Source organism: Garra rufa, chromosome 10 (genome assembly GCF_049309525.1).
Source record: "Garra rufa chromosome 10, GarRuf1.0, whole genome shotgun sequence".
Lineage (NCBI taxonomy): Eukaryota > Metazoa > Chordata > Actinopteri > Cypriniformes > Cyprinidae > Garra > Garra rufa.
Genome location: NC_133370.1, coordinates 43,606,665 through 43,629,106, shown reverse-complemented (window position 1 = coordinate 43,629,106; position 22,442 = coordinate 43,606,665). Strand labels below are relative to the sequence as shown.

At 36.8% G+C, this 22,442-nt stretch overlaps 2 protein-coding genes across 3 annotated transcripts; one reads left to right on the top strand and one right to left on the bottom strand.

Moving 5' to 3' along the window:
- Positions 1-450: 450 nt before the first annotated feature.
- Positions 451-8,448, top strand: anxa13l (annexin A13, like). Of its 2 annotated transcripts, none has more exons than XM_073849125.1 (11): positions 451-507; positions 1,214-1,289; positions 2,827-2,921; positions 3,239-3,406; positions 3,547-3,580; positions 3,733-3,812; positions 5,876-5,944; positions 6,958-7,059; positions 7,156-7,231; positions 7,394-7,506; positions 7,585-8,448. In XM_073849125.1, the coding sequence occupies exons 1-11, from the start codon at positions 493-495 to the stop codon at positions 7,702-7,704; spliced, it is 948 nt and encodes a 315-aa protein (XP_073705226.1). In that variant the 5' UTR covers positions 451-492; the 3' UTR covers positions 7,705-8,448. The 2 variants fall into 2 exon arrangements, with proteins under 2 accessions (XP_073705226.1, XP_073705225.1); XM_073849124.1 differs by having other exon boundaries at positions 3,236-3,406.
- A 5,913-nt stretch (positions 8,449-14,361) lies between these two features.
- On the bottom strand, positions 14,362-21,884 carry LOC141344594 (uncharacterized). The gene is made up of 4 exons (XM_073849470.1): positions 21,347-21,884; positions 20,561-21,087; positions 18,949-19,015; positions 14,362-17,587 (listed from the first exon to the last, which is right to left on the bottom strand). The coding sequence occupies exons 1-4, from the start codon at positions 21,882-21,884 to the stop codon at positions 16,077-16,079; spliced, it is 2,643 nt and encodes an 880-aa protein (XP_073705571.1). The 3' UTR covers positions 14,362-16,076.
- Positions 21,885-22,442: the final 558 nt, after the last annotated feature.

The following is a 22,442-nucleotide window of genomic DNA, read 5'->3' as shown; positions in this document are numbered from 1 at the left end:
TATAGCATACACTGTAAACGTATTTATTAAATAAAATATGCCTTACATATGACTTTACAAGAAAAAATAATTACCATAAATATTAGTATTCTGGTAAACAAAATCAAAGCATTGTTCATGCACTCATGCAACGAGTAGGTTGATGCTGCTGGAATACAATTAACAAAGACTTCCTTGTCCTAAATAAAAGGATTTTACTCAGTAAATTTTGTATCAGCCTACGCACATTTGTTTCATTCCTGCTGAATGAAAAAAATATATATTTTTGTTTATAAAATCTCATTAGATCAATACAGAATGTCGGTTTTGGTATTAGCCTTCTGTTGAGAACAGAGGTATTGATTCAAAAGAAGAAATAGATTAAAATCAGATAAAAATGTTAAATTTATATGACGCCACTAACAGTGACGTAAGTGATGCGGAGTAAAAAGATGCGCGTCGCCGAGTGGAGAGAGCGAACGCGCATTCAGAGACTCACATCAGCATCACAAGATGGGCAACGTTCAAGTGAGTAAAACAAGTTGCAGTTTGTTTCTTTTTAACAGTTTTTTCACTTTATTTCACTACTACTAATAATATTTATTGTTATTAGTTTGTTTAACGGATGCTGCAAATTAGTGGGCTAAATAAAAAAATAGCTAATTATACGCAAACGAGATTCTGGCGTGACCTTTTAATGTTTTATTTTCGTTTAAACATTTAAACACATTTATTATTCAAATTGCGAAACTAAATATATCTTTTTAAATATTTAGTAGTATAGTTTTCTTTCCACATAGATACAAATATTATATTTACTATTATTTCTTGTATTTTACTGTGATTTGAGCAATATTATGCTCTTTTAGAGGAAGAGGAATGTTTATAAAAGAATAACTGTTTCTGTTATCAATAAGTGCACATTGTTATTATGGCAGTGGGCGAGGCAGAGGACGGCTTCCGCTATTCCCGTCCCTGCCCAGAGATCCCATGACTCAGCTCTGTGTGTTAGCTACAGAGCCCCTCCTCCCCCTACAGACTCTGCTGCATAGTGATCTCATGCACAAAACCTTCAAAAACACGCTGATGGACTCTCTCATCACATATTTTGACAATATAACAAAGAATGAATTGCTTAACCTATTTGAAAAACTCTTGATGTGCCAAAATGTAATTTAAAACTGCACTAGTTTAATTGCATAACACGTTTTTCCTTACACAATCTTCATTTCAGCCCACAATCACTCCTTATGAGGACTTTGATGTGGTGGCAGACATCAAGGCAATCCGTAAAGCCTGCAAAGGAATGGGTAGGTTGAATAAAAGTAATCACTTGTTGGAAAACACCGACATAAATAATGGGTGATTGATTGTTTTTGTAACCTGCAATATGATGATTATGATTATGTACAGATCAGGTCAAAAAAGCTTGCATTCTGCTTTCAGAATCTGCTAAATGTTATTATTATAAGAGGGATCATACAAAATGCATGGTACTGACCTGATTGAGATATTTAACATAAAAGTTGCTACATATAGTCCACAAGAGAAAATAATAGTTGAATTTATAAAAATGGCCGTGTTCAAAAGTTTACATCCCCTTGATTCTTAATACTGTGTTGTTACCTGAATGATCCACAGCTGTGAAGGTTTAAATGCTCACTGATGCTCCAGAAGGAAAAAAAACTATGTATTAAGAGCCAGGGGTGAATACTTTTGAACAGAATGGAAATGTGTATATTTTTCTTATTTTGCCTAAATATCATATTTTTTTCATTTTGTACTGCCCTTCAGAAGCTACAGAAGATGGTTACATGTTTTCCAGAAGGCAAAATAAGTTAAATTTACACTGATCTTCAAATCTCTTAATGCATGGTTTTTCCTTCTTGAGCATCAGTGAGAGTTTGAACCTTCTGTAATAGTTGCATACAAATCCCTCAGTTGTCCTCAGTGTGAAAAGATGGATCTCAAAATCATAGTCATTGTTGGAAAGGGCAAAAACCAAAAATAATAAGGTCAATTTTGTGCAGACATTAAAGGAAATCTAAATTTGTTGAACATTTTCTAATTTTCAGGCCATAGATGTAAAGAAGTTTGTTTCTTTTCTGGAACAGATTTGGAGAAATTTAGCATTACATCACTTGCTCACCAATGGATCCTCTGCAGTGAATGGGTGCCGTCAGAAACAGCTGATAAAAAACATCACAATAATCCAAACAATGTCTTGTGAAGCAAAAAGCTGTGCATTTGTAATAAACAAGTGTTGTTTCTGGCTAAAATATCCAGATCTATATCCATAATAATACTTCATCCTTTGAAATATTGTCTGAAATTGTCAAATATGTTGGTGATTTTTGTTGTAAAAGAATGTCAACAGATGGACCTTTTCTCCGGAGGAAGCATTATTATGGATAATGGACTTGTATTCTGACTGAATCGACAATCTAAAGATAAAATGTCTTAATGATGAATGTTTCTTACAAACATGCAGAGCTTTTCGCTTCACAATATGTTAATTGATGGACTGGAGTAGGGTGGATTACTTGTGGATTATTGTGATGTTTTAATCAGCTGTTTGGGCTCTCATTCTGACGGCACACATTCACTGCAGAGGATTCATCGGTGAGCAAATGACTTAAGGCTACATTTCCCTCATCTCTAAATTTCAAACTTCAGTTTGGGCCTGTGGTTGAGTAAATGTTCAGCAAATTTTAATTTTTGGGTGAAATGTTGCTTTCTTAAGAAAGTTTTGGATCTCAAACAGTGACTTTTATGAACAGTTTGAGTAGTCTGCCGAAAGTAATGTCTGACATTTTGAGGTATGAGCTCATCTTCTGTTGTTCGCAGGGACAGACGAGGAGACCATCATTTCCATTCTAGCGAACCGCTCTGCAACCCAGCGTGTGGAGATTAAACAAGCCTACTTTGAAAAATATGACGATGTGAGTCAGATCTCTGAAATGTCAGCTAATTGACAAATACAAGTGGTTTCCAATGATTTCTAATTTTTCTCTGTCACATCACATTATATTGATTCAGACTGCATTAGCTAACTGGTGTTAAGTTTCTACCATTATGCTTTTTCCCTTTTAATAATTGTGTAGAGCTCATTGAAAGCTGGAAAGTATTGTACTAAACAATAAAAGTTCTTTACATAACATCTCTAAATCAATCAACATACTGTACATTTGAGTCATACATTGAATTAAGTGTTTTTGTCTGGCTTGTCCTCTCTGTCTGTGGCCATATTATCAAGGAGTTGGAGGAAGTCTTGAAGAATGAACTCACAGGAAACTTTGAGAAAGCAATTGTGGCCATGCTGGACCCGCCTCACATCTTCATGGCTAAAGAGCTGAGGAGAGCCATGAAGGGTGCAGGGACAGATGAGGACTTGCTGGTGGAGATCCTCTGCACCAGCACCAATCAGGTTATCCATTACTTTACATTATTAGATTAGCCAGAGAAAAATAGTCAGAGTTCAAGCATCAAATATAGCTGAAAATAAATCAGTACTTGATTGTATATCTCTCCTGATAAACATGCCTTTCATGTATTTTTCATTAACAGGACATTTTGAATGCCAAAGAGGCTTATATGCAAGGTAAGCTTTGATCAGGTATAATGCTTACTTTATGATGTAATGAAATACAAAGAGACATGATTTATTAATGCCTTATTATTGTGACTGTAATATTATTGGTGATAAAAAATAATGCAGGAATATAGTGATGTAACAGATCCTTTGATTATCAGTGCATGAGCGAGATCTGGAGGCTGATATTGAAGATGACACTAGTGGAGATGTGAGGAATCTTCTGGTTTCTCTCCTACAGGTAAAATATAATTACACCAATTAGCACTAATTTATGGGAAAAATAATTAATTTACTTAAAAATTTGCTCATAATTTACTCACCCCCATGTCATCCAAGAGGTACATCTCTTTCTTTCTTTAGTCGAAAAAAAAAAGGTTTTTGAGAAAAACATTTCAGGATTTTTCACCATATAGTGGACTTCAATGGAAGCCAATGGGCTGAAGGTCTAAATTGCAGTTTCAATGCAGATTCAAATGGCTCAATGTGATCCCAGCTGAGGAATAAGTCTTATCTACTGGCACAATTGCTCCTTTTCTAGAAAAAACACAAGTGCTCGTCTTGCACTAGCTCGACTTCACGCATTACATAGTCATGTTGAAAAGGTCATGTGTGATGTAGGCAAAGTACTGACCCACTGTTCACAAAGTGAACGTGCAAAGAAAGTTAATCACCCTTAAGGGGGTCATCGGATGCAAAACTAACTTTTACAGGTTGTTTGAACATTAATGTGTGTTGGCAGTTTGTTTACACAACAACCCACACAGTGGTATTTTTTAATCTTTTATAGTAATAGCTCCTTTTTAAAATCAGGTCATTCTCAGCTTCTTTTCACTGTGACGAAACACAGTTGATTGACATGAGCGTCTTACCTTAGACGCCGCCCTCCCCGAGCTGAAACAGTCCGAATACGATCGCCATTGTGTGACTGAGGTGCAGAGGAAGACTCTAATTGAGCGATTGAGGTGTTCTGTTGTTGGATGTAATAATGAACATAGCAGTCGTCATTTACTCCTGACTCCTGACATGAAGAGGCAGAGGTTAATAATACATTTTTAAAAGGAAAGCGCCAAACCCGATTTACATATGCATCTATGTTCTTGTGAATCATTCATGATGCAGCTTCATCCACAGCAGAAGTGAGTATAAGGGTTTTTATGCATCTTTGCAAATAGCATTTCTTAATAATGTGCTTGTTGGCAAGTTTTGCCGATAAACGCAGCTAAATGCGGCTAAAGTAAACATTACACCTTGTAATTCCACAGCAGAGAGGGGCGGGGCGAGCAGAGCTCATTTGCAATTAAAGGGCCCATGCGATAAAATGAGCTGATATTTTGCAGAGCTGATTTTGACAAGGTAAATGGGTGCTTTTTACACTACTATTGAGAATTTTTAACCAAAGTATATTACAGACTTTTTATTATTACCCTAAAGATTCATATGAACTTGTGGAAAATGGGCATCCAATTACCCCTTTAACAAAAAAAGAGTGTTCATCAAACAACAATGTTAGATGATTTTGAACTTGGAGGAGAAATATATATATATATATATATATATATATATATATATATATATATATATATATATATATATATTTTTTTTTTTTTTTTTTTTTTCATTCCTTGGCTGGGATTGTGTAGAGCCCTTTGAAGCTGCATTGAAACTAAAATTTGAACCTTCAACCCCTTGGCTCCCATTAGTGTCCACTATATGCAGAAAAATCCTGAAATGTTTTCCTCAAAAACCTTAATTTCTTGGATGACATAAAATGAGTAAATTATTAAGTTATATTCTGGAAGTAAACTAATCGTTTAACTTCTGTGATAACATCTCAAAAAAGTCAATATAGCGAGATGTTAACTTAGAATTCTGACTTTTTTTTGGTAACTCCAAGTTTACATTTTACAATTTTTATATCAGAGTTTATATCTCACAGTTTATCTCACAGACTTTTTCTCAGAAGTTTGAGTTTACCTTTTTTTTGTTTCCACCACAGAGTAAAAAAATGTAATTGTGACTTTTGATCTCACAGCTCTGACTTTTTACTAGCAATTGCTTTATATCTCACAGTATCTATATTGTTTATATCTCACAATTCTGACATTATATCTATATATACAAAGTCACAATTACCTTATAAACAATATGGTGCAGAATTCCTTTTCTTAAGGAAGATATTTTTGTGTCAGCATGCTACAGTTTCTGCAGGTATATTGCCAAAATAACCAGGAAAAATGTATCAACTAAAACTGTCAAGTTTTGTAGTTGTTATTTGCTATAAGAACTGATCCTCATCTGCAGGCCAACAGGGATGAGTCTTATGAAGTGGATGAAGCACTGGCAGAGCAAGATGCAACATCATTGTTTGAGGTGAGCTTTACTCTGCATTGTTTTTCTTTATTTAATTGGGACAGACTTCAAGATTTTGAAACTTTTAAAATGGCAACCTAAAATCTAAAATCTAATAATGGCAATTAAGTAGTTTCTAGTTCTATTTACTTTAATGTAAGTATATCAATATTGGGTTGCCAAGTACACGATTTTCACCCAGAATTGCCATTATTATTAAAGATTTCTTTTTTTCTTTCTTTCGTATTTCTGCAAATTAAAGTTTATTAAATGTACAGTTGAGGTCAAACGTTTACATACACTTTGCAGAATCTGCAAAATGTTAATTATTTGACCAAAATAGAAGGGATCATACAAAATGCATATTATTTTTATTTAGTACTGACCTGAAAAAGATCTTCACATAAAAGATATTTACATATAGCCCACAAGAGAAAATAATAGTTGAATTTATAAAAATGACCCTGTTCAAAAGTTTACATAAACTTGATTCTTAATACTGTGTTGTTGCCGGAATGATCCACGGCTGTGTTTTTTTGTTTAGTGATAGTTGTTAATGAGTCCCTTGTTTGTCCTGAACAGTTAATCTGCCCGCTGTTCTTCAGAAAAATCCTTCAGGTCCCACAAATTCTTTGGTTTTTCAGCATTTTTGTGTATTTGAACCTTTTCCAACAATGACTGTATGATTTAGAGATCCATCTTTTCACACTGAGGACAACTGTGGGACTCATATGCAACTATTACAGAAAGTTCAAACGCTCACTGATGCTTCAGAGAGAAGCATTAAGAGCCGGGGGTGAAAACTTTTGAAACTTTTTTATTTTGTCTTCTGGGGAACATCTTCTGTAGCTTCTGAAGAGTAGTACTAAATAAAAGAAAATGATATTTAGCCAAAATAAGAAAAATCAAACCATCCAACGTCATTTTTTGGCCTTGTTTTGATTAGTCATAGGTCTGGATTTGTCAAACAGACCTGGCAACCCTGCTTATTATGTTGCCTAATTGAATGACTACCCATTGTTTTTTTTTCACAGGCGGGCGAAGGCCGCTTTGGAACAGACGAGTCCACTTTCACCTACATCCTCACTCACAGGAACTACCTACAGCTTCAGGCCACCTTCAAGATATATGAAACTGTACGGTCCAACACCAGCTATACCCACCGCTGCTTTACAAGAGCCATTTCAACATTCTTTCTGAGTTTCTGGTTTCTCCTTTGTGTTTTTCCATAGCTCTCTGGGACAGATATCCTGGATGCGATAGACAGCGAGGCTGCAGGAACATTAAAGGACTGTTACATTACTCTGGGTAACTATAACCATCCAAACTATTCAAAAGCCTTTAGGAAATTTGCTCTTTTGAATTAGACTCATATTGCAGTGACTGCAAGCTCCTAAAAGAATACAGCATCATGTGTTTGATATTTGAGTACCATACAAATCATACAGTGATTTGTTTTTGTTCAAACAGTGCGATGTGCTAAAAACCCGCAGCTGTATTTCGCACGCCGCCTGAACGCTGCTATGAAAGGAGCCGGGACGGACGAGGACACGCTCATACGTATTATCGTGGCACGCTCTGAGGTAGAGATTATTATGGGTTTGATATCAGAGAAGAAACTTTTCATGAAGGAAAAATTATATTTTCCTTTTAACTTCCAGGTGGATTTGGAGACCATCAAAGACATGTACTTGGAGAAATATGACGTGACCCTGAAGGATGCCCTGAGCTCAGAGTGCGGCGGAGACTTCAAGGGCCTCCTAATAGAAATACTTCACTGAGTCACTGTCAGATGGAGCCAGTAACTAACCCTACTGATGAAAGAAACCGTCTTACAACACTGCCGATAAAAACACATACACACTCACTTAGGATCACTATTTTGTCTTCAGTCCAATTAGGACAGTACTTAATTATGGGTTGAATCATTTCACAACGTTGTCATAATGTTCCCAAAATGACAGAGGTGCTCCATTTGACAGTTTTAGAGTTTTTATTCCAGTGCATTTGAATTCTGCATTAATTCACTACACACGTGCCTTGACAAAGTCATGAGTAACAGCTCAGTACTTCATCATCCATTTATATTTAAGACAAATTATGGAGCACAAAGGGTGATCCTTCATTTAATAACTTGTCTGTTCACACAGGATCTTTTGACATCTATAAACCAAAAATGTAGATGTATGGCTGATGACTTTAGTATTAATATTGTACTAGTTACATGGAAATATTAAAAGCAGCTTGCTTAAGAGCTAAGGTGGTTAGTGCTTCAGTCTTTGATAATGCTTTGTAACACTGGGCATTTATGTTTTTTGAACAGCAGTTCTTATACGGTGATGACTGTTAATATTGTAAAGCAGCGCTATGAACTTATTATTGCAGTGCTTCAGAATATATCTGTATTTGAAAATAGAGTGGGCAAAGGAAACTGATTAATAATATCTGATTAGAAACCAATATCCCACTAGTGGTCAAAAATATTGAGTGCACATTATCAATAAAGCATGGTAAATTAGATTAAACACCCCTGTTGTGGACTCTTGTTTTTATAGACTATTCCACCTTTTTCTTCCTGTGAGCCATTTGTAAATTTAATGGGTCTGGCTTCCGGTTTCATCCGCGTCCAGCAATTTTAGCTGTACAAAACAGCTTGTTTTGCTGCTCGATATTAAAAATTGGTGTGTCTTACCATATTTTTTTATGAGCACAATGGTTTGTAGCAAAAACAGTTTTACCGCTTACTGCACGTTGTTATTCATCTCATTATTTCCCTAATGTGTATAATGAACTGGAAGTCTCACCCATAGGTTTAAAAATAAAAAATAATCGTGCTATCTGAAGAAAAAAATATTTCGCAGTTTAGTCATTTTAGTTTACACAACTTGCAGTTTTCCACGAAGTATATGGAAATTTTCTCAATCTACAAATTTGGTAAGTGAATATAATATGTGTATTTATTGGTTTAATATGTGTACAATGTCGTATGTTGTTTAAAAAGATTACAAGTATGGTTTAGCGTCATATTTTCTAGTTATATGTAGCCTATGACAGTGTTAGTTTCGCGGCACAAAGCCTCGAAATACATGCTGTTCCACAGTATTTTCCACATAAATATTATAAGAAATATTTGTAATATTTATATTGTTAAAAAAATTTAATTAGTGTTTTTTAATTTAAATGAAAGTATTACTAAGAAAATTTAGCTCTTTTTATATTGGGATGGCTAAGAGCTTGTCTGGGAAAACATTTATGTACACTTAATTTCATCTGAAAGAAGTCCAAATAACATAAGTCACAATTTACAAAAAAAAAAAAAAAAGTTTTTCAGATCTTGTTTTGCGAATAGAGCGTTTCACGATGCGTCATCAATATTGGCTGCACTAAATGTAAACAATGCCACTGAAACGAACGGAACTAGCAAATTTTCCTGATTATTGCTTCAGAAAATGGTCAATTAATGTCATGTTTTGGGCTGTGCTAATTGGTCAGACCGCGATAAACATTTGGAGTACTATAGACCGCCAAAAGTTATAAGAAATCAAGGAGAAGAGTGCAAAAAAAACTGTCTGGGGAGCAAAAGGCGTTTGTGGTTGGCCAAACTAAACCAGGATTTCCAGGGCAAGAATATTGACAGCATTCGTTTTTGTTCTTACCTTTTCTAGTCAGGTAAGAGAAATATTAGGCTAATATCTTAATTAATTACTGCTTGCAGGTATCTTAACCACCTATTAACTTTAGTTTGTCAGAATATTCCACACTTACCAGCTTTAGTCCTCTATATGATTTAGCAGCTTCCTCACATTTTTTCCATGGTTTGGACAGCATAAATTAGCAAAACAACGTATTCTGTAGTACATTAACCGTGCAATCAATGCTGTTATTTACATGAGAGTATTACCAATATGGCCACGCATCTGGGTAACTCACCAAACCAAGGCGTAAGTGCAAACCATCTATATCATAAAGGGTTAAAATAACACGAGAGTGAGTAAATAGTGATAGAATTGTCATTTTTAGATCAATTATTTATTTAAAAGCCTCTGCTCTAGATACATCAAAATAATATAATATTTGAACAATTTAATAATCTGCTTTCACACTTTTAGGCTGAGGACAGCTCACCAAACCCTTAGTGGTAAACTAAGGAATCCAAAATGCTAGGCTCCCCCAATGAAACTTAAACACTTCCAGATGTTTCACTTTTAAGTCAATACAGGCTTCAACACAGCAGTAGTATTATCACATCCTCTAACACTGAACACCTGTACCATCACTTCACCAGACATTTAACCCTTGCACTCAGGGAAGGCCACAAGGTTCAAGTCAGCTGTCATGATTAAGCAAAATAGACTTGATTCACATTTCATGTGTAGTATCTACAGTCAAGCCCGTAATTATTCGTACCTCTGGCAAATTCTGACTTAAAGTTACTTTTATTCAACCAGCAAGTTTTTTTTGACCGGAAATGACACAGTCTTCTTTCAAAAGGTAATAAGATGCTGTACAAGAGGCATCATTGTGGAAAAAAAATATTTCTCAGCTTTTATTTACATTTGAACAAAAAGTGGCATGTCCAAAATTATTTATACCCTTTGCAAACCGCGCCGCATCCAGTGTAGACAGCATAATAGGTTCTATTGTAACTGGTAGATTAGCAAAATATACAACACATACAGTCAAGCCCGAAATTATTCATACCCCTGGCAAATTATGACTTAAAGTTACTTTTATTCAACCAGCAAATTTGACATTTGACTGGAAATGACATAGGCTTCTCCCAAAAGATAATAAGACGATGTACAATGTATATGTATGATGTACATTTGAACAAAAAGTGGCATGTCCAAAATTATTCATACCCTTTGCAAACTGTCACAGTCTATGGGTTAATCCAAAGTTCTATACCATTCCAAATAGTCCAAGCTGTTCTAAACCATCCTAATTACCCTGATTCATTGGGAACAGCTGTTTTGATCAACTCAACAGGTGAAAAATAGCAGTTCTCTGCTGTTGGTTTGTGGACAGTCATGGCTAAGACAAAGGAGCCCACTGAGGACCTGCGGCTGCGCATTGTGGCTGCTCACAAGTCAGGAAAGGGCTATAAGACCATATCTAAATGTTTTGAAGTTCCAGTGGCTACAGTGCAAAGTATTATTAAAAAATACAAGATGTTCTGCACTGTGAAAAATCTCAGAGGACGTGGTCGGAAGCCAAAAGTGACACCTGGGCTGGCCAGGAGGATAGTGAGAGAGGTAAAAAAGAATCCAAGGATCACCACCAAGGCCATCCTGATGAATCCGGGCTCTGCTGGTGGCAACATCTCAAGGCAGACAGTCCAACAGACTCTGAACACCGCTGGGTTCCACGGACGCAGACCAAGGAAGACACCACTTCTCCAGATAAGGCACACAAAAGCCCGCTTGGCCTTTGCAAATGCTTATCTAATGTTTTGGGGGTGTTTTTCCGCCGGTGGACCAGGGAATCTAATCACAGTAAATGGCACCATGAAAAAGGAGCAATACATCAAAATTCTCAACAACAACATCAGGCAGTCTGCAGACAAACTTGGCCTTGGGCACCAGTGGACATTTCAGCACGACAACGACCCAAAACACACGGCAAAAGTGGTGAAGAAATGGTTAGCAGACAAAAACATAAACGTTTTGCAGTGGCCCAGCCAGAGTCCTGACTTAAATCCAATTGGGAATCTGTGGAGGGAGCTAAATATCAGGGTGATGGCATGGAGACCCTCCAACCTGAAAGAGTTGGAGCTCATCGCTAAAGATGAATGGGCAAAAATACCAGTGGAGACATGCAAAAAGCTGGTCAGCAATTATAGGAAGCGTTTGATTGCTGTAATAGCCAATAAAGGCTTTTCTATTGATTACTGAGAAGGGTATGAATAATTTTGGACATGCCACTTTTTGTTCAAAAGTAAATAAAAGATGAGTAGCCTAATATTTCTTTTCCACAATGATGCCTCTTGTACATTGTCTTATTATCTTCTGGGAGACGTCTGTGTCATTTCTAATAATAATAAAAAAACACTTGCTGGTTGAATAAAAGTAACTTTAAGTCAGAATTTGCCAGGGGTACTTGACTGTATATGTCTATACATTGTGTTAGTATTAGTATAACATTTTACACACTATTCAAAATTCTGTAGGAATGAGAATTATTAGTAGCTAATAAAATGAAATTTTCTGATTTTATAAATCAATGGGATCTGAATAAATAACAGTTAAATCATGTGTTCTTTTCTCAAACACTGATTCATTTCCATCTGTGTGAAGTTTTAGAGCGGGCTGAATGGTGAGGGACGTTTGATCACTGACCTGACCCTCTTAAAGTAGCCATAATTCAGTGCTTCACATTAGCCCTTTGAAGGGTTCAGTCTATCACACTCTTCTCCTTATGGAATAACTTTAAATCAGCGTCATCTCCTGCTCCGTAAAGCTTTTAATATTAACCAAATGTCTTGGAAAACCGCAAGTCTGTGTACATGCTTCCTAAGATTATAAACCTATTTTCAGTTCTAGTATAGCTTCAGGATATGGTTTCTGCTATGGTCTTTTTATAGAAACATAAAAAACTAAGGATGTATTTGATTTAGTGTCTCTGATGTTACTTGTAATAAATGAAATGTCACATTTTTTGCTTTAAGAATAACAACACAAATATATAAAGGAGGCCAGAGGGCTACTTTTATTTTATTTTATATAAAACCTGCATATTAAAGAGCACAATCAAAGCCATCTGGTTCTGTTTGCCACAAACAACTGCATTTGATTCCCACTACCCATAGAAAATGTTTACTACCTTTTTCTGCTTTTATTGTACAGGGATCAAACATTTGAAAAAATCTTAAAATGAAATCCTGCAAAGATGTAATAAATAGTTATTATATAATCAAAGTTCTGTGACTAATTATTAACTGTTTGAAATTAACTAAAAACAACAATATGCGGCTACCACTAAATGTTTTTTATTTAAAGATACAGGCGAGATACAAAACATGCTGTACGACGAAAACAAAGCAAATAATTAACAAATTACATTTAGATAATACATTTGAATGCTTACATTGATTTATGAAGTGCGAATGAAAGGAAAATGTTGAATAGAACTAGTAGATGCAATTATTTTAATAAACTTAAACCATACAACACACAAAGATTTGTATTTAATAATAAAAAAATTAGTAAATGTTTATTTCATCATATTTTCACAAAGTTTTTACCTAAGCTGCGCAAGTTACTATTTGGTTGCACAGCTAATAAAATGTTTCAAAAAATGAAACGAAATCAATTGCGCATACATAAAAACATCATCCGAATACTTGAGTTAAAGAATTAATTCACTAAATTTACTCACCCCCATGTCATCCAAGATGTTCATGTATTTCTTCAGTCAAAAAGAAATTTAGGTTCTTGAGAAAAACATTCAGGATTTTTCTCCATATAGTGGACTTCAGTGGGGATCAACAGGTTGAAGGTCCGAATTGTAGTTTCAATGGAGCTTTAAAGAGCTCTAAACAATCCCAGCTAAGAAATAAGGGACTTATTTAGTGAAATGATTAGTATATATGAATGTATATACATTTTAACCACAAATGCTCATCTTGCACTGGCTTGACTTCATGCATTACGCAGTCATGTTGGAAAAGGTCAAGCGTGACGTAGGTGAAATCACCGACCCAGTGTTTGCAAAGCGAACGTGCAAAGCAAGTCAAACACCCTTTACAACAACGATTTTGGACAATTTTGAAGTTCGAGGAAAAAATGAGATGGAGTTCTCACTCTACCCCACCTTTTTTAACCAAAGTACAAAAAGAACAAACCAGTCATGACCTTTCCAACTTGATTACGCAATGCGTAGGGATGTAACAAAATCAAAATCTGATGATACGATGATATTGCGATATGAAGTCTATGCTACAATATTTATTGCGATTTTTAAATAAAAAAGACAAATAAAGAATTGGAAAAATAATTACATTTTATACATTTTAAAGTTTAATTCTTCTGTCTATTGCACTTTGAGGGTTCAAAATTAAGAGCTTCAACCCATGTTCTTAACTAAGAAAACTTAAAAAGCCAGACTTGTACCTGAACTTTAAAGGGGACTCAACCCTCTTTTTATTTGTGATACTTTCTCAGTCTAAATTACATTCACACTGGTGTTTTAGGAAGCCAAACAAATTAGAATATAATAATAATAACAACAGTGACAGTAATAGCCCTATATTGTAAAACGATTGCACTGTAAAATAAATGAAAATGAATAGTTCATAGGTATATTATTTTTGCTTTACACTACAGTAGGGAAATCACAATACTTCTTTCCTAATTTCCACACTTGAAAGAGATATTTTGAATTTGGACTGCAGTAACGTTATTTAAACCGCTAAATGTCCGCAATTCATTTTTGCAGTAGAGCTTTTATTTTGAAGAAAAACTCCAGCTTCAGTAAAAACAGGCTTACAAAAACGTGTCTCACTACAAATCTAGTGAAATGCTGTAGTCTACTACGATAAAACATAACTAGTGGCCGTTGTGTTCCCAAACTCATGCTAAACTCACAGCACGTACAATAAACAAGTTCACTGCATTCACTGTGAACTGAGCCGTTCTAAGGCACGGAAAACACCGGATCACAAGCTGATCGTCTGAACGAAGTGCGTGCTTCGCTTTGAAACGTGCAGCGAAAACAGACTTGATTAAGGGATTAAGCCATATTGTGCTTTTGGTTTTAGTTTGTTTGACAGATACTGTGTCAAAGCATAATGGCCCAAAACAACTTTTAAGACCTTTTATGTTAAAATGAGAAGTCGAAATATTTTTTATAAAAACTACACTTTTGCCCGGAAGACCTATCGTTGCATATCATCATGTGACCACAATAATATAAAGACAATTTTGCTATAGCGATATTGGTAATATTGTTACATCCTTAGTAATGCATGAAGTCGTGGACATGCATCGCAGAGCTAGTGCGAGATTTTAATTTTATTTTTCAGAAAATGGCCAATCGTTTCTCCAGATAAGAACCTTATTCCTAGGGTTGGGTATCATTTGAATTTTATCGATTCTGATTCCGGTTCAGATTCTGCTTTTCGATTCCGATTCTTATCGATTCCTAATTCCGATTCCAATAAGATAAAAAAATCCATTAACAAGTCAAACATTTAGATGTCAAACATATTTATTCTGTCTTTTGCCTATGGATTTACCAAAAAATACCACAGAAAAAAACATCTACACTAATATAAATTTCAAACATTGAATTGTTAAAGACAAGTAATAAATTATCAATAATCAATAAGTAATCAAGCAATCAATTAGCAATAGCAGAAATAAATAAAACTGAACAAATGTCAGGTACAGAAATTGAAATCAAAAGTTTAAAAACAAAAGTTTAAAAGCAAAGTTTTCTTTTCATAAATAAAATATTGATTAATCCTCATTAAATTCACAAAAGATATTTAGTCAGTTAATGATTTTTTTTGTTCTTTGATTAACATTAATGACAGGCGGCACATTTATTAGACGGCTGTCTCTTTAACACCGAACACAGATTTAAAAATACTGTTAAACATTTGTTTTCTTTTTCATCTGTTTACATTCACTTAAGACAAAAAAATGCTCCGTCGGGATCGCTGTTCTCTGTGCTCGCGCTTCAGATGTGTGCACTGCACATAAACAGTGTGCAAGTTCTTTTAAATAGTTTAAAAATCACATTAAAATGCGAATGCAGGAATCATTAAGCGGAATCGAAATGCACGTGTCTATACCCTGTTATTTTTTAAATTTGTAACCGGATCTAAAATGGATCCAGTTCTCGATACCCAACGACTGGAATCGTGTAGAGCTCTTTGAAGATGCATTGAAACTGCAATTTGAACCTTAAACCCATTAGCTCCCATTGAAGACCACTATATGGGTAAAAAAATCCTGGAATGTTTTCCTCAAAAAACTTCATTTCTTTTCGACTGACTGAAGAAAGAAAGACATGAACATCCTGATGACACGGTGGTAAATAAATTATTAGTAAATTTGAATTCAGGAGAGAACTAATCCTCTAAATGCATAAAGAGTGTAAACAGATCAGCATGCTAGCTTGATTCATGCTATCCAGATTCATGCGATGATCATGCAGCTGTCCAGAGAATAGACATGCTACTTCCGGCATCATATGCAATTTGGTTGATGCGCCCTCTCACACAGTCCACTGTAGCAAAGATCACAGTGCCATTGCGCACCTGGAACGAAACCCTCAGTCCCACACTTGCCCATATGCTTCCTTCTGGCATATGTCCGCTAATCTGTTGAGCTACAGGGGCTGGCTGAACCCCCTGAGAGCCACTCTGTTGAAGCAAGGTGAGTTTGATTAGACTGCAAGAGTGGATAAGCCTCAGATCTAAAGCCACACTTGCTGTCCCAGCTTCCCGAAAGATGAAGTCTCTGTGATCTTTGGTTCCAGTAAGTGCAACTTGTGGAACCGCTGGACTTGTCTGATGGAAGAACAAGGCTTTGTTGCGCACTGCGCCAGACGGGAGACCTTTCCTAGACACGGAGGCTGACAAGGCAGTAGACACGGCTGAAGGGATCCACACCAGACTGAGCATGCTAATCCCAGAGTCATCACCGAAGTAGCGCACATTGCACTGTGCAGGTGCGAGGATCTCAAAGGTGAGCATATCTCCAGAATCCACAGCGGTGGCTGCTGACAGAGATATAGATGTGTCTCTGTAGTGAACGCCAGGCTTGAAAGCACGGGTCAGCTCAGCGCTGCTTCCGTTGTGGTTCACATATGCAAGTAAGTAGAAGCCTTCAGAGATGCAGGCTTGACCCATGGTGTACAATGCTTGCTGGAGGACAAACTTAACAGTGCCACTTTCTCTAAAGCGCACCCCTCGATTGTCATGGGTCAAGCCGACCATGTAGGGGTCGGAGATGGATGATGTACGGAAAGCAGGACGGTAGTTGGTGTGGTAGTGCGCAGAAGCGACAGCCTGAGCAGTCATTGCAACCGCTCCGGTGTCATGGGACAACCAGAGCAAGCTGAAAGGTGAGATTAAGCTGCTCTGAAGATGCACATCTTCATTGTCTTGGCTACACTGGTTGGTGGCGCTCTTGAGCGAAAGGTAGAGTACGTGACCTGGTTCCACAGAAGTTGCTCCACTCACACTAGCACTCTGGAGAGACTTGCCTTCCTGCTGTTCCAAACGCATCCCACTCAGATCTCGATGTTCATCTTCACTGGCGTTCAGTCGTAAACATGCTTGAACAAAACTGCGGCAGCCGTGTTTTAAAGCGAGGTTATGGTCAACCCAAACAAGGCCATGTTGGTGGAGCACTATCCAACCATCAGTGCAGGAAAGAAGGCTTGCATCGCTGTTACCACGAATGTGAAGTTGCTTTTCAGGAAACTCACTACCCTTTGGTAGGTCAACGTTACCTGACCAGGACTGTGAGAGTTTGCTTTCAGAGGGGCTGGTGCACACGGCATCACTTAAGGCCGAACATGGGGACGTCATTGGCTGAGAATCACATTCTGTACAGGCTTGACACTCCTCCATTTCAGTACTGTAAAAATAAGAGTGCCCACACATACCAGTGGCTGCTTCTCTCTCCGACATGCCGGAGCAGCGAAATCCACCTGAAACAATGCACTACGGTTAATCTCTTAGAATCAAAAATTCTAAAGGGACAGTTCACTCAAAAATGAAAACTCTGTCATTAATTACTCACCCTCATGTCGTTCAAATCCCAGAAGCAGAAGCGGACAGTAGTGAAGTATTTTTATGTTACTGAAGTAAATTTGAAACTGTACTTAACACTACATTCCAAAGCATAATGTTATACTTTTTACTGCACTACATTTCATAAATAAAAGTTGTTGTTTGTTTTACCTTTAATACTTTAAGAACATTAAAAACGTAGTACTTTCTTGTACTCAAGTAAATCTTTAAATTACATTTAATTGAGTAAGAAAAGTAATAGATTTTAATGTTATTAAGTATTCAATGATATTTAATATGAAATGTAGTGCAGCAAAAAGTACAATATTATGCTTTGAAATGTTGTGAAGTAAAGTTTTCTAAAGAAAAACAGACACTTGAAAAGTACTTTTACAGCAGAGTAAAAATACTTACTGTCCGCCTCTGCCCATAAGACCTTCGTTCATTTTTGGAACACAAATTAAGATATTTCTGATAAAATCAGAGAGCTTTCTGACCCTGCATAGACGCAACTGACACGTTCAAGACCCAGAAAGGTAGTAAGGACATTGTTAAAACAGTCCATAATGTTATGAAGCGAGAATACTTTTTGTGCACAAAAAAAAAAAAATAAATAAATAAATAAAAATTCAACAATTTCTTCTCGTCTGTGTAAATCTTTAACGCTGCTTTAATCTTCATGAGACTACCACAATGCATGCATGTGGTGCTGCTGAAGCAGAAGTCTTTTGTCTCTCTTAGTTCATTTTATGTATATCGTGGTTCAAATAAGTGAGGCTGGGCAAAAAAATTGCAAGTCATCCTCTCTGTTGAAGTCTTCAGACATGTTTACGAAGACTGTTTTATGTACAGCTTGAATCGTCTTCTGCTTGTAAACAAGGCACAGCGCATCCAGGTTCTATGGCAGAACTCCAGGTCCTGTGTCAGCAGCACCAAATGCATGTGTCATGGTACTCTCGTGGACGGAAGAGAAGAAGTAGTTATTTTTGTTTTCTTTGCGCACAAAAAAGTATTTTCGTAGGTTCATAACATTATGGTTAAACCACTGATGTCACATAGACTATTTTATCAATGTACTTACTACTCTTCTGGGCCTTGAACGTTTCAGTTACGTTGCTGTCTATGCAGTGTCAGACAGCTCTCGAATTTTATCAAAAATATAGTCATTTGTGTTCCGAAAATGAACAAGGGTCTTACCGGTTTGAAATTAATGACAGAATTTTCATTTTTGTGTCAGCTATCCTTTTAAATAAGTCTGGAAGTCTGGTAGCCAACTTACCTGGTGTGTTGAGGCACTGGTTGCGTTCCTTACATAAATTTGGTATCTCTAGGCATTCGTCTCTGTCCTGTTGGACAATTATAGTTGTTACACCTTGTATTTCTTAAAACTGCTAATACATTTGACAGCAAGCTGTGACAACAAGTGTTGGGATTGCACTATGATTCTTTTTAAAGGATTAGTTCACTTCCAAATTAAAACAAAATCCTGATAATTTACTCACCCTCCAAGAGATTTATAGCTTTTTTACTTCAGTTTTTAAAGGAAAACATTCCAAGGTTTTTTGCATATGGTGGACTTCAGTGGTGCCCAACTGGTTGAAGGTCCAAACTGCAATTTCAGTGCAGCTTCAAAGGGCTCTACATGATCCCTGCTGAGGAATAAGGGTTTTGTCTTGAAATTATTGGTTCTTTTTTTAAAACAATAAAATGTATATACTTTTTAATTTATATACTTTTTGTTGCCACAACGCATCGTAATAATTATATATATATAATAGATATAATAATTATAAATGTGTCAGGGAAAAACAGCAAGTAAATTGCATTAACATTTTAATAATTTATTGGTAAACTACAGTGTTTTCTTTCTTTTCGGCTTAAGAGATGAAGTCGGCGACACTGACTCGTCATCTCTGCAGTAGTGATGTGCCTGTATGCATGTTTCATGTGGATTACATAATCTAAGAATATTTTTTTCCCATTTGAATTGGTTAATTTAAAAGTGGACATTTCACTCTCTACAGATACATTTTTCATGTCTGTAAGGCAAGTATAGATGGAGTTTCGAAGTTTTGCGGCAGAAAGCGGATCCTTGCTTTAATTATTTTACAAAAGCGCAATTTTTCGTTGTTATTGTGAGTACACACAAATAAATGGAGAGTCTTTAACAGATTCAAAAGATGTACTGAATGATCAAAAAGGATGCACCAGTGCCTCCATCTATCATGCAGTGAACACGCTACTATTCAGCTTCCACACTCTGCGCACTTGAATAGCGCATACTTTTATGAAAATCAATATTTGAGGTTGATGAAGGAAAGGCGAGCATTTGGATCTCCTGCCTGATGTACTATATTACCACATAGACCAGCCATTAATGATCTATCCATCACAGACTGCTTGACTTCGCCATTTCCTGTGGAATTTTTTTTTTCTGCGACTAAGTGACTAATTGAATTTTGGTCGACCAAGCCTCTTTACGTTGACTAACAGTTAGTCGACTATTAGGAAGAAAGAACTAAAACAGGAACAAAGAACTAACCATGCATGACTTTTCCAATGTAATTACACAATGCGCGAAGACTAAAGCTAGTGCAAGACAAGCATTTGTGGTTAAAAAGTATATACAAAATGACCAATCTTTTTGCTAGATAAGACCCTTGAAGTTGCATTAAAACTGCAATTTGGACCTTCAACCCACTGGCCACCACTGAAGTCCACTATACGAAGAAAAATCCTGAAATGTTTTCTTCAAAAACCTTAATTTCTTTAGGATTGAAGAAAGAAAGGCATAAACATCTTGGATGGCATGGGGTGAGTAAATCATTAGGAAATTTTAATTCAGGAGATAACTAATCCTTTAAATTCAGAAAAACCTTAAGAAGACGTACCTGGCAAATCCTGTCAGCGTGAATCGAGCACTGAGCCACCAGAAAGAATCCCGGAGGGCAAACAGTGCATTTCTCACAACGTGGCCTTTCTGCACTAAAGTCGCAGTACTCATCTGCTCTGCAGGATCCACAGCCAAGTAGAGGTCTGTCAGCATCCATAACACTAGCATCCATGTTCATCTTATGCATTGCAAAGGCCTCCTGAGAAAAGGTTCTAGCCTGGGATTGGAGACCATCCAAATGGCTCTCAATGATGCCCTGTGGGCCTTGTACAGATAACTGTTTGACACTGTCAAGAAAGTGGTTGTATTGGGTCTTGACTTCCTCCATCTTTTCAAACATAATCCGTTGTTGCTCCAGTATTTCCCTTTGGTGGGCTAGTAGAGCATTTTGCTGTTCTCTCAGTGTGTTCTGAAGTTGCTTAACTTCAGCTTGCTGTCCTTGCAACTGGGCCACCAGTTTATCCTGACCCTTTGCCAAGTGCAAATGCAACACCAATGCATCTTCAGAAGGGACTTCATTCGTGCCTGATCAAAATTGAAGAAAGAGCAAGACTTTTTTTGTTTTAAATGATGCTTTAGATTTGAGTCGCATTAAATTATTGATAACATGCATGCTTTTGTATTGTCATGAAATGGACATGCTTTTACAAACTGGCTGAGGGAGCAGGCAACAATCCAACATGTAATTAATTTCACATGGTTTGCAATTTAACAAGTGTATTACCTCTTTTACAGAAACACACAGGACTGCTATCATAATACCAAGCACCTAATCATTGTTTACCTGGTTTGATGTCGCATGTTAACTGAATTCCAGTTGACGGCCCCCCTCGAGTTCCCAACTCCGGAAATTCCCCTAATACTTGCTCGGCTCTGTCCTGCATATGGACAAAAGAAAGTCTGCTTCTTCCAGCATCTGATCCTGTGGTGCAGGCATCTCCAACGCAGGAATGCTGTTTGGGATCTTGTCGCATCCTTACAGGTAGTTTACATCCGATTCCCTTGCACTCCTTTGTATCATTATTTGATGTTCTTGGCGAGCCATGACAGCCTCCCCCTGTGCATCCCTGAGGGTTGAACACCTCTGCCGTGATGGTCCTTGGGTTTACTTTCGGACCGCCAGTCCTACTGTGCTGCGGATGTATTACCGTGTAGGGAACCGATGGGCGTCTTGGAGCATAAACTGAATACCTGCTCTGGTGTTCGGGTGATCTGGACGGAGACCTTTGGCAGTGCGCTCCTGTGCAAATTTCAGGTGTGCTTTCAGTGTCTCCTCCACACATCATCAGACAGATGAGAAAGAAAAACCTCTGAGCTTCCATCGCAGCTTGTGCACTGCCTAATAGAAAAATGCTAAAGACACTTAAACTTGGGTCTCTCGTAATCCAGAGAATGTATCAGAGCGGCGCCAAACACATTGTCCACATGGTCAGTTCCGACAATTGTTTCCAAACTGTAAAAGCAAAAATGTGAATAAAACAAGCATTTTAATCTGTTAAAGCAGTTATATTGTCTGTCTGGAAGGGACCATGTGGTCTGAAACCTGTGCTGGAAGTTCTGAGGAAATGTCTATATGTGGCATTCCACACGCTTAATTGGCAACAGGTTTCGCCAAGCCTCAGTTAACCCATAGAGTTCCCAAATATGATGCTTTTTCAGGTCAGCTTTAGCTGTCAATTTATAAAGAATTTTAAAATCTGCTTTGTATTAGACACACTGTTAGACATTTCAAAGGGTTTTTACAGTAACTTATTGTTAATTAGGATTTACAGTACCCAACTGTATTTCAGTTTACAGTAAGGTACTGTAGTAATGTACTGCCAAATATTATTGTTTTGTATATAGATTTCATTTAATTTTTATACAGAATTAATTTATAT